The sequence below is a fragment of the Parastagonospora nodorum genome (genome assembly GCF_000146915.1).
Source record: "Parastagonospora nodorum SN15 chromosome Unknown scaffold_11, whole genome shotgun sequence".
Classification (NCBI taxonomy): Eukaryota; Fungi; Ascomycota; class Dothideomycetes; order Pleosporales; family Phaeosphaeriaceae; genus Parastagonospora; species Parastagonospora nodorum.
The window spans coordinates 1,191,201-1,217,853 of NW_001884559.1; the positions used below are offsets into that span (position 1 = coordinate 1,191,201).

Genomic DNA, 26,653 nt, shown 5'->3' on the forward strand with positions numbered 1-26,653 from the left:
ATGGCCGAGCCCGTGGTATCCTAGTCGCGAACATGAGTCGTGCTGCTGGACGAGTCAAGGAGTGCGCGGCTGGAAAACGAATGACATTTAGTCCCGTGGTTTTGCCGCTTTGAGGGTATAGTTTTAGCCTTCTGCTGGTGTGGTGGTGGGTAGGTTGGTGTATTTCTTGTATTCATTCATTATCTAGATGCTATATCTATATTTGTTTGATGTCCATTCCATCATGCCTATGCTATATCCAAAATCTACCACAAAACCAACCCAACCATCGCAACCATTGGTGCCATGAACCCGCACGATCCAGCCGAAAGGGAAAGCGCAGCGTTCGCCGTCTGCTCTGCAGGATTGGCACTAGGTGTGCGTGAAGGCTGAACCGCTCCGTTGGGTCCGGCACTGCTCAGGACGACTGTAGACGCAGGAGCGCCATCCTGACCCTGGCTGGGTGCCGCTGCTGGGTCCGAAGGACGCGGCGCACTACCGCTGCTGTTGTTCGGCGATGCTGACGGTACGGGCGTAGGACGCTGGCTCGCCGATGTAACTGCACCTGAGCCTCCCGCTGCTGACGATGTTGGTCCCGCATTCGCGGCCGACGAGCGAGGAGGTCTTGCGGATGGCAAGTTGCTGGGGAGTTCGTTTGGCTGACCTCCGGCACAATCCGCCTGGCCGCCCAGCTTGACAACCATGCCTACTCCACCAGTCGCCTCTTGGAAGTTGTTGTCGGTCTGGAACTTTTCGACATCGAATGCCTCACCCTCGGCGGGGAGTTGCAAGTTGTCGATTTGCTGCCGCCGTGGGTTGACGTACATGAGGAAGCTGTATTGGCGGTTGTCGCCGGTTTCGCCAAAGGCGCCGGGGGCTTTGTATTCTAATTGTGGTGGGGAGGTGGTGTTGATGTTTGTGATGTCGAAGTTGTTCTTGAAGTTTGCTCGTGCGTAGTGGAGGACACGCTTGTCTGAGCATGTTGTGTCGACCATGATGATGGTGTACAAGACACCAGGTGCTATGCCTGCACTGTCGCCCAAGGCAAAGGTAGGTTCTTGTGCTACGGCTGCTACTTGTCAATTAATGTTACTAGCAATGACAGCTTTACACTGACCTTCTTTGCTAAAGGATGTGCCATCTGAGAAGCCATTGACCGCTTCTCCCGTGTATGACACCTGAACATCTGTTCCGCCCGAGAGCCCGCCAGCAAGATCTTCGGGAATGATACTGGGCCGTTGTGCGGCACCCAATTGTGCTAGTATGGTAATGAAGGCTGCTTGTCGCAGATAGTGAAGAGCCATTATGAGATTAATCGAGAGATGGAGGTCTTGTATTAAACAATATATTCGATGATTGGGTTCTGGAATCTGGGGTAGCAAACGGAACTGAGGATAAAGTTTAAAGTCTGAATGAGGCTATAACGAAGCTGTAGCCCCAGGCCTTATGTACTTGTATGCCTCGTCGTGTGTGGGCACAGTCGCTGAAGCAAAACTCCGCCTCAAACTGCTGCCATGGCCAAAAAATAGCAATGGCACGACTATCCCAGTAAACATTACCCGAGAATAGCTGATAATCTGCTGTTCACTGCTCTCCAAACAATTAGCGCGCGAGATTCGCTTACGAACTTGTTCGCGACGACCTTGTCAGCTGTTTCAGTTTCAGCAACGTTTCGGATGCGCAACATCCGGGCGCGTCGAACCTGATGTACTGCGCCACAGTTCTACAGATCTCCACAGCTTTGGTCGAATTGCATCTGGAAATTGAATGCTAAAGTCGCCTTGGACTGCTATCGTCCCATGCAGTGATCGCGCCACAATAGAGGCTGTGAAGGATCAACTTCCGGCGACATATTCGGTGTTACTCAGAGACAACATGTACTCTTGGCTTAAAGGGAACAGAACATCCGGCGGTCTGTTTACGTATACGTTCAGTTTCAGTATCAATCAGTGTGTTCCCAGCTCTGTCTTGGCGACACCACGTGCGGTTGACAGTTTAGGTTGACAGTTTATTTTGACAGCTCAAACTCCTCGGGTCCTGTCCAGGGCTGCATATAACCCCAATTCCTCGCCGAGCGATGTGCGTCTGCCGAACGACTTTTGCAGAGTAGTTGACAGCCTACTACCCACGAGCTGTGATCTGCCAACTTGGAGCCATCCTTGCTCGATAGTCGCATGGTCATAAGTGTCGAATGCACTTTTGCTGGAGCTAGAGTTAGTAAAGGCGATTAAGCGGAGATCAGGCACATTACTTGAAAGGAATTCGCATGATACGAATCCAAGAGAGTAGCTAAGCTCGACTCCATACCTCGATAGCAACCTACGAATGTGGCAAAAGTGTCGTGGCAAAGATCCCTTCTCTCGATACTCATCGATGCGACACTTGATTGCGATGGTCTTCAAGGCAGGCAGACCATGTTTAGTGAACTCAGCTAAAGTCAGACAGAACCTGTCGCTGGAACTTTCCCTTGCTGATCGCAAATCGGCTGTCAGTGCTTCAAGACTGGGCGGTAGGAGCTTGTCAATAATGAAATGCTGTGTCCTCGTACAAAAGGCGAAGAGAGGCACCTCAAGGTGAGTGAGCGAAGGAAACTGCTGAAAAGAGGTGGGTTGAGGAGGGTCCGCTTGAAGCGCAGACACAGCTTTGCACCCGTTGAGTTGGATCATCCGCAACTCGGATAGAGTGTCTTGATGCAGTTGCAAGGCGTTTTATATCTGCAAATAATCCACCGTGCTTGTGTGCCAATGAAAGTATTCCAGATCGAAGGTACGTAAGATTCCACATTTTTTGATGAATTTCGATATCCAAGCAGTAGGAATTTCACAACACTTAGAGTGAGCTCCTGGATCGTGGATGTTCGTTTCTGGCAATGCCACGCGCGCTCTGTGGCCTCGGCACGCCTATTCTCTCCCTCCCATAGGTACGCATGTACAATGACAAGTGTCCGAAGTGATGGCAGTGTGAGTAGCACCGATAACTCACGCGTCAGAAACTGCCTCTCCCGCTCAAACACAATACTCAATGTACACAGCTGCTGAAGGGACACTTGCCCAGGGAGATTTGCATCAACGAGATTGCTGGTAAATACACTACCACAAGTGGCCTAAGCTAGGTGTTGTAGACCTGGCAAAGCGTGTGCAATTATGTGAGACAAGGTGGTACGTGTGTTTCAATCCGGACTAAGGGCCCCACGCTTCTCCAAGGCCTCGTACAATTCTTGATCCAAGGAAAGCTCTTCGCGCCAGTCAGCAGACCATCCAATGTAATTCCCCCCGGCATGAGCATTTTGGTTTTGGGCTTGGAGGTTGGGTCCACTTTCCTCGTAATGCTTTACGAGCTTCGCACAATGACTGCTAGCCAAGACCGTTCAGCCGAAGAGTTTTAGGTGCTTGATGCAGCAAGCATAGAATCTTTCGTACAACAAAGGCGCGATGATTGAGTACAAGCGACGATCAGTCCTAGAGATGACTGATAAACTTTTACATCGCTCGTTGTACGTGTCGTAAAAGCGTTGGAAATAAATTCGAAAATCTGGACAAGTAGCTCGTCGGGTAGTTCACCGATTGAGGTAATGGGTGTGCTGATTCCATGTCTTTTGCATGGCAGACGTTAATGCAATCGCATTTGACAGGCCGTGAACCACAATGACGACTCAAGGAGTAGATGTGGCTGTGTGTAACATCCGACCTGACATAGATTGCAGCTTGTTGATGGGCTTGTCCAATGGGATGCCCGAAGACTAGCGCGGCGGTCGATCGTTGTTCCGGTCCGGCGTTGCTGCCCCGATCAATAAGCGAGTTCTTGGCAACACCAGCAATTTGGAGTGCCGCTACCTCAGCAAAAACGTCAACCTCGCAATACCCATCCACCTCCAACAACCCACAACACCGCCAAAATGACCAAGCGTACGCCTTCCCCCCTCTTCCGAATAGAACAGTTATTGATTGCGATGTAGGCACAAAGAAGGTCGGCATCACCGGAAAGTACGGTACCCGTTACGGTGCCTCGCTCCGTAAGCAGGTCAAGAAGATGGAGGTGCGCACACCCAAACAAGTCTTGCCGCGCAAAGAATGAGCGCTCACAACAACATTCAGATCACACAACACGCCCGCTACGTGTGCCAGTTCTGCGGAAAGAACGCCGTCAAGCGCACTGCTGTCGGTATCTGGAACTGCCGATCCTGCAGGAAGACCACCGCCGGAGGAGCCTACACCGTCTCGTAAGCGCACCCATGCCTCGTTGCATTGCGAGCCTCAATTCTAGTCCCGAGATGTGGCGATGGGAAGAACACATTTCGACAGTGCTAACACGTGCCTCGCAGAACCCCCGCTGCCGCCGCCACAAGGTCAACCATCCGTCGTCTGCGCGAGATTGCTGAGGTTTAAGGGAACATTGGGCAACGGTTCGGTGGAGTTATTCGAGCGTCTTTCTCTGCATCGGCAGCCATTATCCGACTGAGATGGCTCATAGAAGCATCTGGATGCCGGTCCTGTAACGATCATGGGTTTATCAGGATTCTCATAAAAACAATGGCACGATCATGAACAATGACAACCGTCGCGAGCCCGAGCGTGACTTGATCTTGACATGACCCTTGCTGCTCATGTGCATTGTAGGACCCTACCAATCTTTGCCCGCCCGTTTGTGCGCCTCGACCCCGACTACAAAATGATACATGGAACACGCCTCACGGCATTTGCGACAGCAGACATTGCAGTAGCAAGGAGCAAATAATGCAGTATACGTGACATTTCGGCCCTTGACACGGTAGCATCACGAGACGGCGCTGATGTTGTGGCAAGCCGGGCGCATCATCAGGCACAAAGCTGTCATTGGGAGACAATGGTGTCTGACATGAAAATTTCCCTGGAGGACCATGCTTTCACTTACCTACCAGACTGCTTGCTCATTGCTTGCGCCGAGAGCCAGCATATAAGCAGAACAGCGAAGTCGTGTTGCAGCAAAGCCCTACTCCCGCCTTACTCTCGTTGGGTCAGCGATGCCGCTCATGCTGTCTGGCAAGAGTCGCTCACTTACCAGCTAGCCTTTTTTGGACTATGGCCTGGTATTTCTACCTCGATTGAGTAGCTCTTCTCTTTCTTCCATATTCCTTGCTCCCTTCCTCAAAACCAAAAGGCTGGGTTCGAGCGCTATGTCTCTTCTTTCGTCGGGTTTCCAGAAACAAAAACAAGTGAAAGACATAGCCATGTTTTATTCTCCGTGTGTCCCAAAGTTTCAATCCGGAGGCTACATGATTTATGTTCGGAGGCTCGTCTGTCCACAGGAAGACAGTGAGCGACCATGACTTTTGTCTGGCATATATCACTACTAAACCGTTCTCTGTGGCATCTAGAAATCTTTCCGACTTAAAACATCATGATTATCCATTTGCATGTAGGTATGTCGCAGGTCGAGAACAACATAGTCGATACCAGCACGTCTTTCTCCCGCCATCAGCCGTCAAAAACGAAGTGTCATCAACTCATGAAGCGCATCTCGTCTGCTTCGACAACAGCCGTAAACAAAATCTCTGCACCTGGAGACTATGTTCTCTTCTTGGAGCAACGGAAATCCTAAAGAATGATCTGCACAACAAAACATTGCGAAGAACAACGAACGCTACATGCTTGGAGTGCCGTGTAGGTACACTATATGTTGTTCCATCCTTGCAATTTCTTCTAGTGATCGAGGACAGCTATACATGTCTTACTCCACCCTGCTTCTGTTTATCTCTCAAAATCAGTTTCTCCAAAGTTGTACCATAAAACGACCCTAGATACTATCGATGAGTCTCGCCTCGTCTTCTCACGTCCAAAACGTGCAGAGAAAGCCCTCATGACCTTCCTCTCCAATACGCAAAAGACTGCCAAGGGTGTTGATGACTTCCAAAACCCCTACTTAGTCTTGATATGGAACCTGGTTGCGTGTTCTGCTATTCATCTCGTTTCTATCATTTTGCTGTCATCCTATGCCCAAAGATTAAATACGTTAAGAGATCATCGATATGACCCACTCTGGGTAGCGAGAGAGCCGTCGCATTTCTGTCTTATTTACAACAAGAACAAAATTGCTCGAAATGATCATACATGAATTCCATGACTCTCAAGAAATCCACCACTGAGCCTCGGTGTGTCCAGGGAATCATTTCCGGTCATTCGCGAGATTACTCTAAAAAGCCTCAATGTGTAGCTTATGTGTTAGAGCTCTGCGAAGTGCACAAAAATAAATTATGGGCGTTTGTGAACAGGTACAAAGCCTCTGATTCTTTCGACTCTTGTTGTGCTTTGCCATCAATACTGACAAAAAAGGAATCCATGATTAACAGCCTCGATAAAGTCCCACATGTCTGGTCTGCGCCGTCATTCTCTCTAAAAGATATATTTCACACGCCCATGAGGAAGACGTCTCCTGCGGTTACACTTGCCAAACTCTTGACTGCATGACTTTCTGGGTCACCAGTACCTATCAAGCTACCTCTTCTCCCACATTCCCACCTCTATCTTGTCACTCTATGATAGGGCACAACTAAGACCGAAAGTGGAAAGACATCTTGACATGTCTGACTCACACTGAAGATATCCTCTTCAACCCAAAACCCACCAGTCCTACGAGAATGTCCAGGTATTCGTCGAGTTTTGCTATACAAGTACAGCCCAACAATTTTCAGATTTCTCGATTCATTACATCAGTGCAGATAGCGCTATCAAAAGCTCAGTCAATCGCCTTAACGTCTGGCTCGCGCTGTCTCTTCTCCAAAATATTACGCACTTCATGTATGAGGGGGAAGTTGCGTGCTGTTCTATCTTCGCTACCTGCTGACGTGCGATCTTCTACAGATTGTGTCTACAAAGGCCAACTATTGTTCTCCTCCTCCTTCCTCATCCTTCAAACGCTCGGATTTTGTGCACAAATGCGCCACTAAAGCGTGTAGAGTTCGACCTGATGTCTGGCCTTCGCTGTCCTTTCTCCAAAATAGTCGACTCGCATCTCGATGAGGAGGGAGGTATGTGCTGTTCCAATGCTGTCTTTGGATCGGCACTACACGATTGTTCTACTCATACAACCCAAGGATTACTTTGCTTTCTCAGCCCTTCGGAAAATCTGGTTCAGCACCGATAGCGCTATGAAAACAGCTCAAGGTCCAGCCATGTCCAGCCTGCGCTGTATTTCTCCGCAAATCTGGTTCTTCAAGAAGCATGAGGAAGGCACTTCCGTCTCTCGAAATACAATACTTGACGTGTTATGTCCAGGTCGTCGGCATCTATAAAACCCACCACTCATTCTGCATTCTTATCTAGAATAAATACCAGCGCCAAAATGAATCTACCAAAACGCGACCAAACAGATCCGATGTCCGGTATGCGCTCTCGTTCCCCCAAAACTTTGGCGCCACCTATTCATGAGGAAAACCTTTCCATCTCCCCAAAATATCTCTGGGACAATTTTCCGAAATGGACAGTGGCTGCTAACCCCAGCACAAGTTCCTTTTGTTACAACGTCTTCTGTTTACTCTATACCGGCACCAAAAGTGTTCTACCAGACACTACGCGGAAAAGTTCGATGTCTGGGCTGCGCCATCTTTTTCAAATTACCAACTCAAGTGACCCATGATGAAAGCATTCTCTTTGTAAGAATCTTCCATGCATCATCTCCCCAGCCGAAAGCGGCTATAAAAGCCCGACACTTATTCCCCGTCTCCTCCCTCTACATCTGCTCTCCACCGCTCAAAAGATCTTTACCGAAAAACATGCCAAGAGCTAATCGATGTGCGACCTGTATTGTCTTTTTCCAAAGTGCTAATCCCACGAAAGCATGAGGGAAGACGCCTTCTCTTCTTCTCCACAAAACATCTTACCCTTTCTTTCGTCTGACTTTGCGCCTCTCCGCTGTGCCCGGAAAATAGGCAGCAATACAACGCCATGTTCTTGCTGAGTACGAAAAGACATTTGTAGGAACCCTGCATGCCGCCAAAGGGCCCATGAAGAGCCTGCGTGTGTGGATTAAAGGCATGGTAAGGATGACGGATGTCTGGCGGGTCAAAAACTGGTTACTGCACCGTCTATGTCTCTGGAACGTCCTACTTTCACATAGCAGACCGCGGATGCAATTGTGATATGGCGAGTTTCTCTTCTCCCTGGAGAATTATGATTTCTTGACATAGTGGTGATCATCATCATCATCATCATCATCATCATCACTCAAGTTTACCACGTGGATTACATCTTCATTCCATACACCACTTAGAAACCGAAAGATGCCCTTCAATTCATCTTGTGTTCATTCGGTCATAGCCTTCGTGATCACCCACCCGCATCCCATACAATCTAGCCAGCTATCCCCCACGATCAAACAAACACTCACACCTCCCATCTTCATCTCTACGGAAGGCTTGTAATCATCGCGCGCATTGTTATGCGGTGCTTCCGTTGGGGGACCTTCGGGGCGTAGTATAGCACCTCGACATACCACCATCAACCACAAAGTCCGTGCCATTGACAAAGCTGCTCTCGTCGCTGGCCAGAAACAAAACAGCCTGGGCCTGCTTCGACAGCCTCGCCAAAGCGGCCTGTCGGGAAGTGGACTTCGCGGCGGTGACGCTTGGGCCTTGGTCGTCGCCGAGCCAGTCCTGGAGAAGGGGGGTGCTTGGGTATTGTTAGCGAGGTTTTGAGGGGTCAAGGAAATGGGGATACGTACTTTAGTGGCGCGGGGCACAGGGCGTTGAATCTGAAGCCCTCGCGGGCGTGCACCATGGCGAGTTCGCGGGTCATGGCGAGCACGGCACCTTTGCTGGCGGTGTATGCGAGCTGGGGGGTTGCGCTACCGACGAGCGCGACGACGCTTGCGGTGTTGATGACGCTGGTCTTCTTCTTTCCGTGCTTCCTGAAGCTGATGACTGCGTGTTTGCTGCCGAACCACACACCCTTGACGTTGATGGCTTGCGTGAGGTCCCAGATCTTCTCGGGGGTGTTGACGGCATCGTCGTCGGCAGAGTGCATTATACCGGCATTGTTGAAAAGGACGTCCAGACCGCCCCAGGAGTCGACGTGCTCGATCATGGCTTGGACGTCGGCTTCCTTGGAGACGTCGGAGATTTTGGTTTCAATCTTCTTGGCCTCGGGGACGACTTGCTTTAATTTGGTGACTGCCTTTTCGAGAGCTGGGCCGGAGATGTCGGAAAGAAGGACGTTGGCACCTTCCCGTAGGAAGAGCACCGCCGTCTCCAGGCCGATGCCGCTGCGAAGTGTCAGGCATGATTATGGATTGGCTGGATAACGTGACTGGTTTGAATCCAAGCAGCAGCTTGAGCTGAAGCGAGAACTAGATGAGGAAAAAAACAGTGTGAGAATACTAAAGAACAACAGAAAAGAGAAACTGTGAAGCATCGACTTGGAATGCTGTGGTGGCTCGACATGGAAAAATAAGGACGTGTGAGACTGTCAGTAGAAGAGCATGTCACTTACCCAGCACCACCAGTAATGATGCAGTTCTTGCCTTCAAGACGACCCATGTTGAATGGCAGTTGTTGTGTAGAATGAAAAGTCTTTGAAAAGTCTGTCAGAGTGTGAGTATCTTGCTTGTGCACGCGGCGATTTCTTATATCAAAGCTTGAAAACAATGACTAATATGAACTAGCACCAGCGTCATGACAGCACTCGGCGGGCGTGAATGCGGAAGGTTTGCCCGGTACGTACAACTACAACGACTCACACGCGGTGTTGCTGTGATTGAGGATCTACGGGAATGCTGTGTTTGGTTGATGGCGAGGTTATCCTTGGACGAGGTTGGTGACTTGCAGTGGCCAGGGCAAGAGCGGTACGGACGTTGCGGGCGGTGTCATGGTGGTGATCACAGGACCCCGAAGTCGGCCCTAGATAGCCTGGAGACGTGTCGATAAGAGATTCTATGGCTCCCTGTCATGGATCCCGAAAAGGTAGCAAAGAGCGGTGGGCGGCTTCACGATGTTTCAAACTCGGCTGGACGCGCCTTGCATCCTCTGGAGCGCGCGTGGCACGTCGCATTCGCATCTAGAAGGGCTTGAGATTACCCCGCCATGGCGATGAGGGGCAGTCAGGGTCAGAGTCGGAGAGATGCACATTGGTTGTCGCGTGGGCAGTCACGGGCGCAATGGGGATTTCGCATGGAATGGTCAAGATAACGTCGTAAGCGCAAGCGAGGGCTACCGTGTAACTTTATCTGCTGCAAGGTGGGCGGCTCGCTATCTCCGCGATGATGTCGTCGCGCTGCATCCCAGTCCCGTACCCGGTTGCCCGTCATTGGCCCAAGCTCCTGTCTCCATGGAGCAAACTGCGACGTACACCTAGCAAACCTGATTGTGCACTATCTCTGCTGGGACCAAGCCTCCCGACATTGCTGCTCGCACTCCTACAGCATTGGCTTTTTGTATCCCTATCGCGACACTGTGACCGACTGCAAACATGCCCGAAGACAACCCCGCATCCACGCTCACGGCCGAGCAGCTCCCGGAGCTCCTGAAAGATGACTTGGCAGTCAAAGTCGCCGGCATAGACGTCGACGGCATGCTGCGCGGCAAGCTCATGGCCAAGAAGAAGTTTCTCTCCATTGCAAAAGAGGGGTTTGGGTTCTGCAGCGTCATTTTTGGCTGGGACATGCACGACCAGACATACTTCAAGGAACTCGGCATATCAAACAAGGAGAATGGCTACCGCGACCTGATTGCTGTACCCGACCTGTCGAGCTTCAGGAGGATACCGTGGGAGGACAATGTGCCTTTTTTCCTCATCAGCTTTCACGACCCAGACACACGCGCGAGCCTGAGTGCGTGTCCGAGGAGCCTGTTGATGCGTGCCGTGGACAAGCTCAAGCAGAATGGCTACGGCGCCATGGCTGGAGGTGAGTCTTGATATCCAGGCGGTGCTGGAAGGCAGGTACTTGGCGTGCTGTGCGAAGCTGATTGTGCAACTTGAACAGCCGAGTACGAATTCTACCAATTCCGCGCACCCCAATCCCACGATGGGACAGAGAGAAACACTTCGAGTACCGCAGCGTTCCTCCGCAACAACCCAGTCAACTCGCTGCCCAGCTTGACAGAGGGCATGTTTGGCTACAGCATAACGCGACCCGTCCACAACCAGGACTACTACTACGGCATCTTCGACGCCTGCGCAAAGTTCAACTGCGGCATCGAAGGATGGCACACTGAATCCGGGCCCGGCGTATTCGAAGCCGTACGTCTGCGCTCTCCTCTTCAAATACTGCCTGTGAACTAAACACCCCTAGGCTCTCGAATTCGGCGAAATCTCCCAAATGGCAGACAAAGCCTCCCTATTCAAACTCGTCGTCAAATCTCTCGGTTCAAAACACGGCATCACGCCCTGCTTCATGGCCAAGCCGCGCGAAGGCCTACCCGGAAACAGCGGCCACATGCACGTCTCCATTGTCGACAAGGCCAACAAAAACCTCTTCGCGCGCGAGACCGAAGACAAGGACGCGAAATACCCGGACATTGCGTTTTTGTCTGATCTCGGCCGCCACTTTCTCGCGGGCTTGATCGATGGCCTACCAGACATCATGCCCATCCTCGCGCCCAATGTGAACAGCTACAAGCGGCTGGTGGAGAATTTCTGGGCGCCCGTCACCGTGTCGTGGGGTCTGGAACATCGCGCCGCGTCGATACGCCTGATTGCCCCTCCCACCGCCAGTGCGAAAGCTACGCGCTTCGAGGTCCGCGTGCCCGGCGCAGACACCAATCCGCACTTCGTGCTCGCGGCCATTCTGGCGCTCGGCTGGCGCGGCATCGAGAAGAAGATGGAGATATCAATCCCGCCGCTGGGTAAAGGCGAGGATGTGGGCGGCGCGGCGGATAAAGGCGAGAGGCTGGCGAAGAGCTTGAAAGAAGCGACGGAGCGGTTTATGCGCAAGGAGAGCGTTGCGCGGGAGGTTTTTGGCGACGAGTTTGTTGATCATTTTGGGGGGACGAGGGAGCATGAGATCCGGCTTTGGGATGAGGCGGTTACCGACTGGGAGGTTAGGCGGTATATTGAGACGGTGTAGGATTTGTTTTCCGACCGAGTTACATGATACCACACACGTATTCTTACATTACAAGCCCATGACGCCCTTGATGCCCTTGCCAAAATCCTTCCACCCCCCGTATCCCAACCACACAATCCCCACTGCCATGCCCCACGCCTTTTGCATCGCCCGCTCCCCACTCAGCGGCACGTCCATGGCCGGCGGGATCGCCGTCTTGATCCCCGCCCACGCAAACCGATCCCGCGTAACACTCTTTTGATTACACAAACCCCTGAGCCCCTCCATGCCCGCAAACCTCCCATACCCGCTGCCCCCTCTCCCGCCAAACGGTAACTGCACCATGTAAAACACGGCAAAGTCATTCACCGCCACCATGCCCGCATGCACCTCTCTCACCACGCGCTCCAAGTCCGCCGTCTTGGACCCATATACCGACGCGCCGAGGGCGTAGATTGTGGAATTCGCGGTCGCGATGGCGGTGTCGAGTTTGTCCGCGCGCATGAGCATGAAGACGGGTGCGAAGAGTTCTGTCTGCGCAATCTGCATATCGGGGGTCACGTCGACGAGGAGCGTGGGCGTGAAGTAATGTCCTGCGGGATACTGCGGGTGGGAATAGCGCTTGCCGCCGGCGAGGAGGCGGGCGCCATTGCTGACTGCGTCGGCGACGAGTTCTTCCAGGCGGTCGAAACTGGCGTCGGAGATGGATGCGCCGACGTCGATGATGGCATCTTCTCGTGCGAAGCCGGGACGCAGGGCTCGGATGCGAGGGGTCAAGAGGTCGATGAGGCGGTCGTAGACGTCGGGGAGTGCGATGATGCGCTCGATGCCGATGCAGTTCTGGCCGGCGGACTGGAAGACGCCGCGCATGAGAATGCTGGCGATGCGCCTGAGGTCGGACTCGGAAACATCGTCGAGGACAATGGCGGGGTCTTTACCGCCGAGCTCGACGCACACGGGTGTCAGGGCTTTGGCGGCGGAGGCGCAGACGTGGTGGGCGACGGGGCGGGAGCCGATGAAGGTAATGTGCGATATTGATGGGTGGGAGGTCAGGTGGTCGGCGACGTCAGGCCAGCAGATGATGGACTGGACAATGTCGGGCGAGTGGCCGCATGCTGAGAGGGCGCTGGTTGCAATTGACGCGAAGTAGGAGGAGGACCAGGCGGTGGCTTCGGAGCCTTTGACGATGATGGCGTTGCCGGCGAAGATCGAGGCGATGACGGGGCTGATGAGGTTGTGGAACTAGATATGTTAGACTATCAAACATTCACTCAATGACTATCGGTGAAGCTCACAGGATAGCTAAATCATGTTAGTAGTGTTACATGATGAAGAAGGGGACAAGACTCACTTCCAGCTCACACAAGCGGCAACAACACCAAGCGGCTCCCACATGACCTCGTTCGACTTATACATCATCAAGAAGCTCGTGTCCCGCTTCTCACTCTTTAGGCTCTTTTCGCCATGTTTGATTGTCCACCTCAACTTTTCCACGGTAACCAGAATCTCCCCAAGACTGGCATCGACCATGGTCTTGCCCGAGTCGAGACACGCTATCTTCGCAATCGTCTCTTGGTTGTTGAGGATAAACTTGAGCATCGTCTTCAACACCTTGCGGCGCTGAATAAAGCTCGTCTGCGCCCATGTGACCTGAGCGGCTTTGGCCTTTGCAATGGCGCGATCGATGCCATCTGCAGTGGAGGGGTTGATGCGACCGAGTGCTTGTCCCGTCGCAGGAGCATAGCATTGAATGAGGGACGAACCAGAAACCTAAATATATCAACATCCGCATATTCAAATCCCCCTAGCTGCACGTACCTTTAGCGACGGCTTCTCCAGCACATCACCCTTCCAACCCGGCTTTGCTTCCTCGGGCGGCTCGACAACATATTTCACAGGGGCTTCTGGATCAGCGCGGCAAAAGAACCAAATCGCACTCAATGCAGCGACCCACAGACCGCTGTATAGCACTGTGTAGAAATCGCCCTCTGAACGGGCTGTGATGCGCTCCATGGCGCGTTACGTTACGTTGCGTCTTGGAAAATGTCGCGGAGCTGGTTGGGGATGATTGGACCCTGAAACACTCCGCGGAGGTTTGGCGCTAGCGCCATGACGCGCGATCATGCCTTCCTTTCATTCGACGTCGACTTCGTGGAAGCTGAATGGATGGATCGGCTTCCGGACAAATCATTCATTCTGAGACTGTTTGAAGTGGTACATGGCACTCGCGGACAGCTATGCTTGGCGCAAAAGTGGGGACTCTCTGGCACACTGCCTTCCTGTTCTGGGAGTGCATCGTGATCATTTCCAGCAATGCCCGGATCTTCGCCTCGATACGAAATCACAAGCGTGGGGTGACAGTTATCTTCGAGCTCAAAGCAGCAACTCCTGAAAAAAGCGTGGATTACTGCTGAAATCTCGATACGACACTTCGCCCTGGGTCATGTCTACTCTGTCAGGGATCTACGGAAGCCGTCCCGGGGCCAATAAGAACGCTGCCCATCTATCAGCTCAAACTACTGCTTTTGGAAGTTTTTCTACGAGGTGTCGATTCTCCTGGAAGGGCGCCCGGGGCCAGTCAGACGGCGAGCTGTGTCTGTCCAGGGCCCCATGCTTTACTGCACTCTCGATCGCATCGGTACAGTGCCGGGTCATCTGTCCTTGGCCACGCCCAATGAGCCCCCAAACGTGGATGATCCGGTCCGAATGCGAACCTATTCCTTGATTGCCTCTGCGTACGACTTATCCAGAGAGCCGTGCTTCTTGATCAGCTCGCCAACGACGAAGGGAATCGCATCTTTCGGCGCATAGTACTTGAGCTCGAACTGGTCCCACTCGCCAGCGTCTCGGAGGTATTCAGGCGTGTGTCTCTGGAGCTCGCATCCGCCCATAAGAAATGGCCATCCTACCACAGTGTACACCAGCTGCATGAATCGTGCCGGTATACTCCCTTGTGTCCTCCACGGGCTAACCACGTGCTCACACACAACCATGCGGCCCCCGGGCTTCAACAAACTGTACAAACTCTTGATTGTCTGCTGCGGATGCGGCACTCCACAAAGCACACGCGTACAACAAATCTCATCAAACACACCATCTTCCGCCGAGCCGCCTTTCCCACTAACTTGCACAATACCAGCTTTGTGCAACGCCGGAATCAAGCTCTCAGGCTCGGCGCCGCAGAGAAGAGGATGGAATTTACTCTCGAGGCCCCTCTTTGCTGCCTTCTTGACGAGGCCTGGGTGCAGTTCTTTTGCGGGCTCAGCACCGTAGAGCGCGGTGATGATGTCAGGGTTAAAACGCGACAGCAGTTCTCCGGAGCCGGGGCCAATGTCGAGGATCACGCCCTTGCAGCGCGAGAGTAGGTCGAATGTGTTTCCAGGCATTTCGGTGGACATGGCTTCGCCGTTGTGGGTCCACATGCGGGCAAAGGATTGGTGGCGTACTGCAGTGATGTTGAAGAGCTTGAAAGGTCGCCATTCCTGGACAACGATTTCGAGAATTGTCATGATGAAATCTGTTGGATTTTAGAATTGCTCATGTGACGTAAGTAAGTGCAAACATACGATAGAGAGCTATTCCGAGCAGAATGGAGGGGCGTAGGAGTGTAGGTATGCGCTCCCCAAGCCATTGTGAGGCAGTCATCTTGGTAAAGTATGTCTCGAGTTGTCTTGTAAATTTTGACAACGTATGTTCTTTTCTTTCGACCTCCAATATGCTGTCCTGATCAAATAGCTGACCTGTCTCCAAAACGAAGGAGGGGGTGAAGGTCTGGAGGAATGCGTGAAGTCGCTGCTAAAAAATGTCACGACAGTTTCCGTTTGAGTTCCTTAGCTTCCATGATGGCAGCCATATTAGTCATGCACTGCTTTCGGACCGTCGCAATGGATGAAGCTGGAAAAGATTCACATGCCTGAAAAATATGACGTAGCCAGCACCGATCGTGTGGGGCAAGTACAGCCGAGGCACGATAAGGAAGCGTGCGATACATTTCTCAACGACGCGTTTCTGAAGCACAGTAAGTCTTGATAATTCCAACCAAGTCAATCTCACAACTGACAATGGCCTCCACGCAGAGAACGAAATATGCGCTCGTCACGGGGTAACAAAGCCTTCGGAGACTGCAACATGTCCAGCGCTGACGCCAGTTAGTTGCACACCCGGCGGCATTGGACACTTTCTCGCCCTTGAATTCGCTTCAAAAGGTGGCTGACTTCACCATAATTCCAATCATGCAACTCATCTAACACCCCCATCCAGGCTTCCACGTCCTCGCGACCGTCCGCAACCCCTCCAAATACACCTCCCCGCACCCCAACATCACCTACGTGCCCCTCGAGCTCACCAGCAATGAGTCCATCCGCGAGCTACGCAATCAAGTGACGGAGATAACGCACGGCAAACTCGACATCCTCTACAACAACGCCGGCCGCAACTACGTCGTGCCCGCGCTGGACTACGACGAAACAGAGCTACATGAGCTCTTCCAAGCAAACGTCTTCGCCGTCATGCGCATGTGCAAGGAATTCACACCTCTGTTAATTGCAGCGCGCGGCACCATCGTTCAGACGGGTTCAGTGGCGGGCTTGATGCCGTATGCGTGGGGCGCGCCGTACAACGCCTCGAAAGCAGCCTTGCACGCCTTTTCAGACACGTTGCGCGTGGAATTGGCGCCGCTGGGCGTACGGGTCGTCAACGTCGTGACGGGCGGAGTAAAGAGTAACATCGCGCGCACGCATCGCACGTTGCCGGAGGGCAGTTATAACCAGCCGCTGGCCGCGGATTATGAGCGCCGGTTGACGCATAGCCAGCAATTGGGCATGGATACGCAGCAATATGCGCGCAGCTGTGTGAGGCAGGTGCTGGCAGGAGATGGGTGGGTGTTTAAGCAGCGGTGGATCTGGGAGGGGAAGATGAGTTGGGTGGTGTGGTTTGCGTGGAGTTATTTACCGGCGGCGGCATTTGACTTGTATTTTACTGTGAATTTTGGGCTGGGGAAACTTCGGGGCACGGTGCGGGAGGAGGGGAAGAAGGCTATCTAAATAATCCTGAGGAGCGTGTTACCAGAGTACACTCCCCTCGCCCCCTATGCAAGAAATGTCCATTCGACCATACTTTCTCTCCCCTACTCCTTTCATCCACCTCCTCTCCCTCCTAACCTCCCATGCATACCTACCCCACACATACTTCTCCAAATCCCCCTTGCCCACCAACCTCACCATTGTCTTGATCACATCCTCCATCTCATACCCACACACGCTCAACAGCGCTACTTCCAGACACGCATCCCCCTCCGCCGTGCTGGCAAACAGCTGCTCGTAGTAGCTCGGCATGAAGATGTATTCCTGGACGTATATGGACGTCGAGGCCGCGGTGCTTAGGCGCTGGAGCAAAGAAGGGGTAAAGGGAGGATGGGAGATGTGTGAGGCGATGATGGAGCAGTTGCGTATGCGCCGGGCTATGCGTGGAGTTGCGTGTGTGAAATGTTGGTGATACTTGGGGAGTGTGCGGGTGGAATTGTAAATGGCAGATGCGAGGAGGGAGGTGGGGTGGGTGGATTGTGGGGAGTGGAGGAGGGTGCGCATTATCAAGAGGCGGGGGAGTTGCGGAAGGAGGATGTGCTGGTGTAGGGAGTGCGGGATTTCTTTGGAGAAGACGTCTGCATTGGGGATTAGATTGGGGGATGGTGAAGATGGGATGGGATAGATTGGCTTACGGCAGACGAGTCTCTGGTCTAACATGTCGGACATGGTCCAGCATTGGACAGAGGAAGGGCTCAGTTGCGAGGTTACCACATGCTCGAGGATGATGCTCCAGAGCTCGACTGGAAGCGCACCAATCCCATTGATGCGTGATATTGGAATGGCCTCGAGTTTTTTCTGATCTTCACTCTCTTCCTTCGCTCTTCGGTGTTTCTCTTTGAATTTACCTACGACGTTCATTTCAACGCCGCGATACGAGACCAAAGACGCCCAAACTAACACCAAGAAAACTTTTGGCATTATCGGATTGAGATTCAAAAATTAATCCGCGATGAAGTAAAGAAGAAAGATTTGATCAAAAGTTACCTCAGCATGTTTTCCAAGATGCATGATTACTCCTGGACTTATTCGCGGTGACGAAATTGGTTGCCTGATTTGACGCGCACACCTTGCAGGCACCAAGGACAGCGTACCTCGACTTACGAATAGATGATCCGACTGAACTTAGCTTAGAGCTTCCTCGTTGCAGTCTGGCGCACAGAAACTGGCTGGTGAGATTGTAGTCCAGAGCCGTGAGTCTTGTCGCCGTGAGTCACTTCTTGGCGATGTGCGTTATTATTCGTTGTACGCATACCCACTAGAAGCCACTGCCCATGTAACCCCATACTACATGAGCAATGGAGTCATCTTGTTGGGGAACTCGTGCATGCTGGTGTTTTGAGAAGCTGTCAGCTGCAAGCACTTTCTACCGATGAGGTGAAGCCTCGCCAATGAGACATTTCGGGTATATCCTGATGTCGAGAGGTCCCTATGCCCAGCCAATGGTAGACTTGGTATGATGACATGGGTGGATGAGCTGATGAACTAGCGAGGCTGTGGAAGGGTGCCTCAGCGATTTCGCGATGCCTATTCCGGTAATCATTGAGAGGTGCGTCTGGCACGTGTAAGTACTTTTAAGACGTAGATAGAAAGCCCCCAGAACTTCATCTTTGCGTTCAGATGGCTTCGACTTGGCTTTTAGGCTCTTTGGCTTTTGCAAACCCGTGTGCAGATACGCATCATTCTGAGTCTCGACAGTAGGTGAGGATGCTCGTCTCTGTGGCGACTGTATCGATTGTGCCGAGCCCAATTAGAAGGTGGAATGCATGACTTCCGGTGCTCGGTGTCCTTGGACATACTACCGAAATTCAAGGCTGATGATGATCGGAGAAAGGAGACTGCAAGCAGGAGCTAAAGTGACGCTGTACGCCGAATGACCAGATCGCAAGTGAGTAACTTTACAAGGCGATGGACTGGTCGCGGGATAACTCGGTAACTCGATCCCTGACGGGAGCATCTCGGAACGTCCAGGGACAGGCATGGTTGCGCAAGGCTGGCAGCGTAGCCGACTTTGTACCTGCCGCGGGCGATGCGGGGTAATAAACAAAAGCTGGAGTGCGGGAAGGCGCTCACGACAGAATCAAGTATAGCTACTTTCGCCAGACAAACACTGTAGCTTCTGCAGATACAGTAACGGCATCATCTCAAAGCAAAGCATGTGCTGAAGAACCTGCCGTGACATGTGCTCGCTGATGTGCGGGCGGATATGCCAACCCGCATGCATCCTCGGTTGACGACGGCGTGTCCCTCCTCCCGAATTCTGCAAGCCGAGCGGCAGCTCTACCACTTCTTTTTAGGATCTCGCACAAGCCAAAACCTCTCGAAACCAGAAAGACGCGTAGTACGACTGTCCCCTTTCTCATAGAGCTTGCATTGTGGTCGTCAGGCACGGCAGAAAGCTAATTGAGCATGTCGTCCTTCAGTCGCAACCTGTGCAGCACCGCTTCACGAAACCTCCGCCAGCGGTCTAGCGTCTTGAGCAGAGCTGCAAGGCCAATTGCCCTCCGAACGGCCCAGTCGACGCCTTTTGCTTTGCGCACTACCTCTGCAAAGGCGTTTTCCACCATGTCGGCACTCCAGAGCGCGGCGCCGCCTGTCCAGAGCAAGCGCGAATACGACCCGGAGATCAAGGACATTGCAAGCTATGTCCACAACACGGCTATTGACTCTGAGCTCGCGGTACGATTGACGATGCTGTAAATTGGAATACGAACTAACATTCAGCTCATCTAGTATGACACTGCACGATGGGTGTTTGTTGACACTCTTGGCTGCGGTCTCGAGGGTCTTCAGTTCCAGCAATGCAAGAACCTCCTCGGACCCGTTGTCGAGGGCACAGTTGTGCCCAATGGTGCCAAGGTCCCCGGTACTCCCTATCAGCTTGACCCCGTCAATGCTGCCTTCAACATTGGTGCCATGATCCGGTGGCTCGACTTCAACGACTGCTGGCTCGCCGCCGAGTGGGGTCACCCCTCTGACAACCTGGGTGCCATTCTCGCGACTGCCGACTGGATCACCCGCACAAACAAGAATGGAGGCAACCTTGGAAACGGCAAGATCTTCAAGGTCCGAGATGTGCTCGAGGCCATGATCCGGGCACACGAAATCCAGGGCTGCATGGCTCTGGAGAACTCGTTCAACAAGGTCGGATTAGACCACGTTATTCTCGTCAAGCTTGCCTCGACTGCTGTCGTCTCCAAGATGATGGGCCTCAACGAGTCGCAGACGCGTGATGCCATTTCTCAGGCTTTTGTCGATGGCCAGTCCATGCGAACATACAGGCACTCGCCCAACACCATGTCCCGCAAGTCGTGGGCTGCCGGTGACGCTTGCCAGACGGCCGTCAACCTCGTCCTCAAGGTCCTCAAGGGCGAGCAGGGCCTGCCCACTGTCCTCTCTGCTCCTACCTGGGGTTTCTACGATGTCAACTTTGGCGGCAAGCCATTCCAGTTCCAGCGCGGATACGGAAGCTACGTCATGGAGAATGTTCTCTTCAAGGTTTCTTACCCAGCCGAGTTCCACTCGCAGACTGCCGTCGAGGCTGCTCAGCGCCTGAACAAGAAGCTCAAGGCCATGGGCAAGAGTGCCGAGGATATCCAGGGTGTTGTCAACAGGACCCACGAAGCCTGCATCCGCATCATTGACAAGCAGTTCAAGCCCATGGAGAACTTTGCCGACCGTGACCACTGCGTTCAGGTAAGACGACTGCGGCAACACGATTGACCTTTGCTAACAAACTGGCAGTACATGGTCTCAACCATGTTTGTGTTCAACCGCCTCGAGGCCACCGATTACCCCGACGACAGCGAAGCCGCCACTTCTGCTCTCGTCGAGTCTCTCCGCCAGCGCATCAGCTGTGTCGAGGACCCACAGTTCACCAAGGACTACCATGACCCAGCGAAGCGCACCATTTCCAACGCGCTCACCGTGACGCTCAAGGACGGCACCGTTTTGGAGGAGGAGGTTGTCGAGGCACCCCTCGGCCACCGACTGCGCCGTGAGGAGGCGAAGCCCGAGATTCTGGCCAAGTTCAAGAGGCATCTTGGTCCCCACTTCCCAGCAGAGCATGTCGACAAGCTTGTTAAGCTTGCGCAGGATGCCAAGACCTTGGACAACATGGACATTGACCAGTATGTCGACTTGTATGTGAAGAACTAGATATATTCGTTGCTAGATGAATCAAGAGTAAGGAATCATTTGAAATCATGTGCCTGATGTGATGCCGCAGTAATGCCGGTAATGGCTACGTCATTCTATTGAAACATGGGTGACCTGGAGCTGTCAGGCACACGCGCGTGTTGTAGCAGTACCCATGGCATGGTATCCGTTTGGGTATGCAGTCACGGAGAGGTGATTAATGGGAAGACTGATCGTCTGATGGCCATTGTCGCGTGATGGCTTCCACTATGCCAGCAACCCCGTCGTTCATAGCACACTTCATACTGCTGCGGAATTAGATACCACAAATATGACCATACAAAACACATGCAGTCGTTGATCTTGTCCAACTAGGTTCGGCTCCCGGCAGGCAGCTAGAAGGGTGTGGAAGTCTTGGCGGGTGCGGTTTGGGGTTCCACTCGGTCGGGTTGCGCCTACCGGGCATCACTGACGTCTCCCTTCACCAAGACAGCCGGCCGCCAATCTTCACAAGTGGCAAGTCTCCACGCGGCTGATTACCACCACCAGCCTCGCACATGCGCACGCACCCGCAGCCAAACATTCCGCGCAGTCCATGTGCTGCCTGCACTCCCGGCACCACGCCATCCCCCGCTGAGCTCCCCATTCTTCACCATTCCTAGCTCTGAGCTCGAGTCGCAATGCCGTCGATTCTCTCCGACGAGGACAAGCAGACGGTGAAGCGCACCGTGCCCAAGTCGGCGAACAAGATCCACGCCGTCGCCGTTGCGAAGCTGTACATTGCCTATCCCGACAGGCACCGATGGACGTACACGGGGCTGCAGGGCGCCGCAGTGCTGGCCAATGACTTGGTCGGCAACACCTTTTGGCTGAAGATGGTCGACATATCGGTAGGTCCGGATGAAGCGAGGTGCGAGGAGGAAGACTGACGACATGCAGGCTGCCAATCGCGGCGTGATATGGGACCAGGAGATTTACGACACCTTTTCATACAACCAGGACCGCGTCTTTTTCCACACGTTTGAGCTCGAGGACTGCTTGGCGGCACTGTCGTTTGCCGACGAGAAGGAGGCCAAGACGTTCAAGAAGAAGCTCGACGACCGCGAGAAGAATGCGCACAAGAACACCAAGAACAAGCCCTTTGGTGCAGCCGCTGGCACCAGCAGAGGGCCTGCCACCAACGGCAAGAGCTCTGGACACGGGCTTTTGGGAGGCCTCTTTGGCCACCGTAACTCGTCGGCCTCTGCGCAGCCGCCTGCGCACTCGATAATACCCCCGTCGTCGAACATCACATCGCCGTCGCAAAGCACCTTTTCGCCCGCGCCGAGCTCTAGAAGCTCTGCAATCGACACGACCGACCCCTCATGGCAGCCGCTGCTAAAGGAATTGTTGGCCATGGGTATTACCGAAGACCAGATTGAGGAAAATGCCGACTTTATCAAGCTGTACATTGAGCAGAGGAAGACGGAGGAGAGTCTCAAGGCGGAACAAAACGAGAAGAGATCACGGGCGCCACCACCACCTCCGCCGAGTGCCCCAGTACGAGGAGCCATTAGCCCCCAGCACACGGGCAGCACGACTGCTTCCAAACGAGGGCCGCCGCCTGCACCGCCGCCAGCCCGACGGACAAAGACCGAGGCGCCTGGCATCAACCGCAATTCGTCTGCAAGCCCAGCACCGCCATCTCCACCCCGAGAGCCGTCGCCGCCTCCTGGACCGCCAAAACCAGTCTTCAGAGCACCTCCGCCCATTGCAGAAGCTGGCAAGTTTGCAAATCTGCCACCAGCACCACCGAACAGATCGCGAGCTTCTTCAAACGTCACAAATCCAGGACCTCCACCTCCCCCACGACCGCCAAAGACACCCGCAAACGACGACGAGAAGCCAGCAGGGTCAAGATTCGGTGTGCCACCTCCCTTTACTGGCAATAGGGTGCCTTCAGGAGCTCCACCGCCGCCTCCAAGTCGAGGACCCGTCCCCCCTCCTCCACCAGCGCGAGACACACCTTCAGCACCTCCGCCATTACCACCAAAAACGTCGGCAGCGCCCAGCCCTCCGCCTCCGCCTCCGCCTCCACCTCCTCCAGCTCCCGTGCACGCCGCACCTCCTCCTTTGCCACCCTCGTCTTCTCGCCCCATCCCGCCGCCTCCATCAGGTGGAGCTCCTCCTCCACCACCCCTACCACCGACGTCCGCGATCCCTCCGCCGCCCCCAATGCCGAACAAATCAGTACCGCCCCCACCACCAATGCCCGGGAACGCAGTCCCTCCGCCTCCGCCAATGCCAAACAGTGGTGCACCACCTCCTCCGCCCCCAATGCCCCCGGGCTCTGGACCTCCTCCACCTCCCCCAATGCCGCCGAGAGATGCCGGCCCACCCCCGCCCCCAGGAGGCGCTCCTCCCCTACCGAAGCCGGCGGCTGGACGAGACGGCTTGCTTGCGGATATCCGTGGAGGTGCGAGATTGAAGAAGGTTTCGGATGCAGAAAAGAGAGATCGCAGTCAAGCGGCAGTGCCCGGGTCAGAGCCTCCTGCTGGTGCCGCTGGTGGAAGTGGTCCTGCTACACCTGGAGGAGAGGCTGGTTTGGCTGGTGCGCTGGCGAGTGCGCTTGCTGCAAGAAAGGCGAAAGTTAGTCACAGTGGTGAGTATCTGAAATCCTTTGAGGGAATTGGGAATTTGCTAATTTTTGTGCAGATGATGAGTCGGATAAGGATGATTGGTAGATGAGGATGAAGTGAAAGAATGGACAGAAAATGCATTCCACGTAGCAAGTTGATGAGTTGCGCCCACCCGGTCGAGAATGCGAGCATTCCTACGACAATCAGCACGACGAGACATGCATAAATGTGCGGCAGGGTGTGAACTAGGCGCAAAGTGATGAAGAATTGGAGGGTGTGGAGGATTGAAAGTAGAAACTCGGTTCGAAAGTTCAAATGCATATTTTAGATTTGCAAGTGCTTCCCAACCTCCATTGGCATGATGCTGAAAATGCTTGGAGCAACAGCATCAAAAGACTAGACAACGTCTTCACTGAGCTCGATTACTAAGACGCTCAGCCCCCTCCTCCTCCCTTTCCATACGCCCTCTTCTTCCCCACCAACCCCAACACCTTCTCCCTCGCCCTCGTCCGCAAACTACCCGTTCTCTTCTGCTCCGCCACCTTCTCGTCCTCCCTCGCCCACGTACTCAGTTTCTCCGTGGGCACAAAGGCGTCGAAACTCGTGCGCGGAGAAGAGCGGGTCTCTTGCTCAGGCGAAGGCACTTGCGTATCGTGCGGGTGGGGTTTAGCTGTGTCGTCCTGGGTGTGGATTAGACGTGTTCGAGTGGATGTGTTCTGTGAAGTGGGATGGAAGGACGTATGCACGTGGTGTTTGCATGGTTTTGGTAGTTTTGGGGGGTAGGGCATGGGATGGAGAGCTTACTTTTGTAGGCGAGGTTGGGGAGTGTGGGTGCTGTGTTTTGGTGAGTTGGCTGGTTGTCTTGGGTGTCTGAGAGGGATGTGGAACATCATGGATCAGTGGTGGTAGAGGGCGGGTGGATTTGACCACTTTTTGAGAAAGGGTAGATGGGAGGGTTGGAGACGGGGGCATACATTGTCTGGTTCCCGTGGTTGGATAAGACTGTCATCGTTGGTCGACATGGTGGGCCAGCCTGGTTGGAACAAAAACGATGGGAAACTCGTGTGCAGAAAGCATTGCGTGGGAATATATAGAATCGCTGTAGCGGTAAAGGTATAAGCTGACGATAGAAGGACAAGACATGTACCTGGACGCATCGGAGCACTTTCAGTCAGATATCATGATAACGGGAATTTGTCCACAGCATCACTTCCACCAACGAAAAGCCTCCTTACTAGCCGAAGCCTTGTGAATATTCAATGGATCGGCAAACACCAAGAGTCCATCCTTCACCCCCAGCCACGCCACACTTTCTTTCGCCGACCATATGTCGGCACATTAAACGCCGACAACAAAATGTACACGAGTTACACCACTGATCGACAGGCACAAGACACAGCAATACTTTCCCATCTGAGAACGAACTGATGTTGGATCATTGAGTTTGATGAGGCTGACTGTGTATCCCAGCAGACGGTGCTGATCCGGGGAAAACTTGACAGGGTTTGAAAGGAGGCGCGCAGGGTTCAGATCTGCGATTGAACGTCAATTCGATTTGGTGGAGATCTTGCAACGTTGATCACGAGACTTGTCATGTGGCAGTATTTCGAAGAAGAAATGGATGTGATTACAATTGCTCCTATCAAAGGTAAAGCCTTTTTGTCGCTATTTCGAATTGAACATATCTACAACAGGGCGAGACCAGCCGCACCGACTGCGCCCATGAGCCACGAAGCAGCCTTGACGTGCGATGCAGCACCCGTAGGAGATGAAGCAGCCGCGCTGCCAGAAGAGCTGGGTGTGCCGCTCGATGTGCCGTTGGGGTTGCCGGACATGCCTTGCTGGGAGACGGCGATGCCAGTGTTGTTCTTGCAGTGGCTGTCGTAGTCGGACTGGGAGAGAGAGTTGGAGCGGAAAGTGACGTCGGAGCACTGAATACACAATTAGTCACACATTGTGCACGCATTCTTCATACGAAAATCGTACCTGGTACAATCCACCCTCTCCGTGCGCATTCGACACAACCTGGATGGTCGCCTTGGTTCCATCGGTGACATTCACACCAGCGGGCACGCTGAGCTGGCCCATGCAGAAATCACCCAGCCCGGTGACGACGAATTGCTGGCGCATCACGACGTTGAATGCGTTGCCGGGGTTGTCGCCAATTGCCAGGTACACGGCGACGTTGGTCTGCTCGTGGCCCATGTTCAGCTGGATTGGGCCGCCGCTGATGGGGAAGTCTGCGCGCTGCGACGAGACATCGTTGAAGCCGCCGCAAGGGAAGTCGGGCTCCTTGTCGTCGTCGAAGCCACGGGCCTTGGGCCAGTCGAGCGTGAAGTGGGCGAGAGAGGCGGGGATGAGCGCAAGAGCAAGGAGAGTGTTGGAAAGCATGGTGACGGTGAAAAGTATGGGGAAATAAGATGCAGGTTAACAGGGTCTTAAAAGATGAATGTAGGCACAGGAGAAAATGCACAAACAAGCAGCCAAACTATGTACTCGGCGCGACTGAAGCTTACTATTTATTGCAATCACGGCGCACCTCCCCCGCTGCGCCGTGCATTCCCAAGTCGCGTGGCGAGCGCGTTTACCCAACTAGCGGGCGCGAAAACAGCGTCTAACACGCAATCAGTAGGTGAGCAGGATTATGGAGCACTGGTTGGTTTTGCCAGAGTGCAGAGCCTCCGGAAAGCGGGTGGCATGCAGGTGAGCACGTTTCTGCGGTGGTTAGGCTAGAGGTGGCTGCCCCTAGCGTCGACAAGGATGAGTGCTTTCAAAGTTGGGACTATCCTGTGCTGGGGATGGCCTCGGTATTATGGTGTTCCAGAA

General features: G+C 53.5%; 15 protein-coding genes across 15 annotated transcripts; 8 read left to right on the forward strand and 7 right to left on the reverse strand.

The window, feature by feature from the left end:
- Positions 1 to 245: 245 nt before the first annotated feature.
- SNOG_07835 (hypothetical protein) lies at positions 246 to 1,283 on the reverse strand (the record flags this gene model as incomplete). Its single annotated transcript, XM_001798110.1, has 2 exons — positions 246 to 1,048; positions 1,097 to 1,283. 2 exons carry the CDS (start codon positions 1,281 to 1,283, stop codon positions 246 to 248), a joined length of 990 nt encoding a protein of 329 aa, XP_001798162.1.
- Positions 1,284 to 2,505: 1,222 nt separating this feature from the next.
- Positions 2,506 to 3,364, forward strand: SNOG_07836 (hypothetical protein; the record flags this gene model as incomplete). Its single annotated transcript, XM_001798111.1, has 4 exons — positions 2,506 to 2,552; positions 2,731 to 2,745; positions 2,921 to 2,939; positions 3,101 to 3,364. 4 exons carry the CDS (start codon positions 2,506 to 2,508, stop codon positions 3,362 to 3,364), a joined length of 345 nt encoding a protein of 114 aa, XP_001798163.1.
- Positions 3,365 to 3,842: 478 nt separating this feature from the next.
- SNOG_07837 (hypothetical protein) lies at positions 3,843 to 4,525 on the forward strand. The gene is made up of 4 exons (XM_001798112.1): positions 3,843 to 3,884; positions 3,935 to 4,014; positions 4,074 to 4,198; positions 4,301 to 4,525. The coding sequence occupies exons 1-4, from the start codon at positions 3,875 to 3,877 to the stop codon at positions 4,362 to 4,364; spliced, it is 279 nt and encodes a 92-aa protein (XP_001798164.1). The 5' UTR covers positions 3,843 to 3,874; the 3' UTR covers positions 4,365 to 4,525.
- Positions 4,526 to 6,921: 2,396 nt separating this feature from the next.
- SNOG_07838 (hypothetical protein) lies at positions 6,922 to 7,246 on the forward strand (the record flags this gene model as incomplete). Its single annotated transcript, XM_001798113.1, has 2 exons — positions 6,922 to 6,982; positions 7,068 to 7,246. The coding sequence occupies 2 exons, from the start codon at positions 6,922 to 6,924 to the stop codon at positions 7,244 to 7,246; spliced, it is 240 nt and encodes a 79-aa protein (XP_001798165.1).
- Positions 7,247 to 8,389: 1,143 nt separating this feature from the next.
- On the reverse strand, positions 8,390 to 9,487 carry SNOG_07839 (hypothetical protein; the record flags this gene model as incomplete). The annotated part of the gene is made up of 3 exons (XM_001798114.1): positions 8,390 to 8,605; positions 8,670 to 9,213; positions 9,441 to 9,487. The coding sequence occupies 3 exons, from the start codon at positions 9,485 to 9,487 to the stop codon at positions 8,390 to 8,392; spliced, it is 807 nt and encodes a 268-aa protein (XP_001798166.1).
- A 928-nt stretch (positions 9,488 to 10,415) lies between these two features.
- SNOG_07840 (hypothetical protein) lies at positions 10,416 to 12,012 on the forward strand (the record flags this gene model as incomplete). Its single annotated transcript, XM_001798115.1, has 3 exons — positions 10,416 to 10,851; positions 10,930 to 11,186; positions 11,239 to 12,012. The coding sequence occupies 3 exons, from the start codon at positions 10,416 to 10,418 to the stop codon at positions 12,010 to 12,012; spliced, it is 1,467 nt and encodes a 488-aa protein (XP_001798167.1).
- A 48-nt stretch (positions 12,013 to 12,060) lies between these two features.
- SNOG_07841 (hypothetical protein) lies at positions 12,061 to 14,004 on the reverse strand (the record flags this gene model as incomplete). Its single annotated transcript, XM_001798116.1, has 3 exons — positions 12,061 to 13,233; positions 13,354 to 13,761; positions 13,810 to 14,004. The coding sequence occupies 3 exons, from the start codon at positions 14,002 to 14,004 to the stop codon at positions 12,061 to 12,063; spliced, it is 1,776 nt and encodes a 591-aa protein (XP_001798168.1).
- A 701-nt stretch (positions 14,005 to 14,705) lies between these two features.
- SNOG_07842 (hypothetical protein) lies at positions 14,706 to 15,636 on the reverse strand (the record flags this gene model as incomplete). Its single annotated transcript, XM_001798117.1, has 2 exons — positions 14,706 to 15,508; positions 15,558 to 15,636. The coding sequence occupies 2 exons, from the start codon at positions 15,634 to 15,636 to the stop codon at positions 14,706 to 14,708; spliced, it is 882 nt and encodes a 293-aa protein (XP_001798169.1).
- A 483-nt stretch (positions 15,637 to 16,119) lies between these two features.
- On the forward strand, positions 16,120 to 17,372 carry SNOG_07843 (hypothetical protein; the record flags this gene model as incomplete). Its single annotated transcript, XM_001798118.1, has 3 exons — positions 16,120 to 16,138; positions 16,252 to 16,916; positions 17,259 to 17,372. 3 exons carry the CDS (start codon positions 16,120 to 16,122, stop codon positions 17,370 to 17,372), a joined length of 798 nt encoding a protein of 265 aa, XP_001798170.1.
- SNOG_07844 (hypothetical protein) lies at positions 16,934 to 17,933 on the reverse strand (the record flags this gene model as incomplete). The annotated part of the gene is made up of 2 exons (XM_001798119.1): positions 16,934 to 16,968; positions 17,168 to 17,933. 2 exons carry the CDS (start codon positions 17,931 to 17,933, stop codon positions 16,934 to 16,936), a joined length of 801 nt encoding a protein of 266 aa, XP_001798171.1.
- Positions 17,934 to 18,595: 662 nt separating this feature from the next.
- Positions 18,596 to 18,949, forward strand: SNOG_07845 (hypothetical protein; the record flags this gene model as incomplete). Its single annotated transcript, XM_001798120.1, has 2 exons — positions 18,596 to 18,636; positions 18,886 to 18,949. 2 exons carry the CDS (start codon positions 18,596 to 18,598, stop codon positions 18,947 to 18,949), a joined length of 105 nt encoding a protein of 34 aa, XP_001798172.1.
- Positions 18,950 to 19,398: 449 nt separating this feature from the next.
- Positions 19,399 to 21,278, forward strand: SNOG_07846 (hypothetical protein). The gene is made up of 3 exons (XM_001798121.1): positions 19,399 to 19,751; positions 19,806 to 20,768; positions 20,817 to 21,278. The coding sequence occupies exons 1-3, from the start codon at positions 19,482 to 19,484 to the stop codon at positions 21,228 to 21,230; spliced, it is 1,647 nt and encodes a 548-aa protein (XP_001798173.1). The 5' UTR covers positions 19,399 to 19,481; the 3' UTR covers positions 21,231 to 21,278.
- A 611-nt stretch (positions 21,279 to 21,889) lies between these two features.
- On the forward strand, positions 21,890 to 23,932 carry SNOG_07847 (hypothetical protein; the record flags this gene model as incomplete). Its single annotated transcript, XM_001798122.1, is given in 6 exon segments — positions 21,890 to 22,099; positions 22,116 to 22,748; positions 22,784 to 23,112; positions 23,152 to 23,664; positions 23,711 to 23,850; positions 23,904 to 23,932. 6 exon segments carry the CDS (start codon positions 21,890 to 21,892, stop codon positions 23,930 to 23,932), a joined length of 1,854 nt encoding a protein of 617 aa, XP_001798174.1.
- A 447-nt stretch (positions 23,933 to 24,379) lies between these two features.
- On the reverse strand, positions 24,380 to 25,047 carry SNOG_07848 (hypothetical protein). Its single transcript, XM_001798123.1, has one exon. The coding sequence runs from the start codon at positions 24,797 to 24,799 to the stop codon at positions 24,494 to 24,496; it is 306 nt and encodes a 101-aa protein (XP_001798175.1). The 5' UTR covers positions 24,800 to 25,047; the 3' UTR covers positions 24,380 to 24,493.
- Positions 25,048 to 25,512: 465 nt separating this feature from the next.
- Positions 25,513 to 26,218, reverse strand: SNOG_07849 (hypothetical protein; the record flags this gene model as incomplete). Its single annotated transcript, XM_001798124.1, has 2 exons — positions 25,513 to 25,758; positions 25,814 to 26,218. 2 exons carry the CDS (start codon positions 26,216 to 26,218, stop codon positions 25,513 to 25,515), a joined length of 651 nt encoding a protein of 216 aa, XP_001798176.1.
- Between the last annotated feature and the right edge of the window lie 435 nt (positions 26,219 to 26,653).

Bases quoted from the DNA above. Each gene is read 5' to 3' on its own strand.
- SNOG_07848 (XM_001798123.1), bottom strand. From the start codon at position 24,799: ATGCCCCCGTCTCCAACCCTCCCATCTACCCTTTCTCAAAAAGTGGTC.
- SNOG_07837 (XM_001798112.1), top strand. The intron at 4,015-4,073 runs GTGCGCACACCC...AACAACATTCAG, and splicing joins AGCAGGTCAAGAAGATGGAG to ATCACACAACACGCCCGCTA. The intron at 4,199-4,300 runs GTAAGCGCACCC...CGTGCCTCGCAG, and splicing joins GGAGGAGCCTACACCGTCTC to AACCCCCGCTGCCGCCGCCA.
- SNOG_07846 (XM_001798121.1), top strand. From the start codon at position 19,482: ATGTCGTCCTTCAGTCGCAACCTGTGCAGCACCGCTTCACGAAACCTC. The intron at 19,752-19,805 runs GTACGATTGACG...CAGCTCATCTAG, and splicing joins CTATTGACTCTGAGCTCGCG to TATGACACTGCACGATGGGT. The intron at 20,769-20,816 runs GTAAGACGACTG...ACAAACTGGCAG, and splicing joins ACCGTGACCACTGCGTTCAG to TACATGGTCTCAACCATGTT.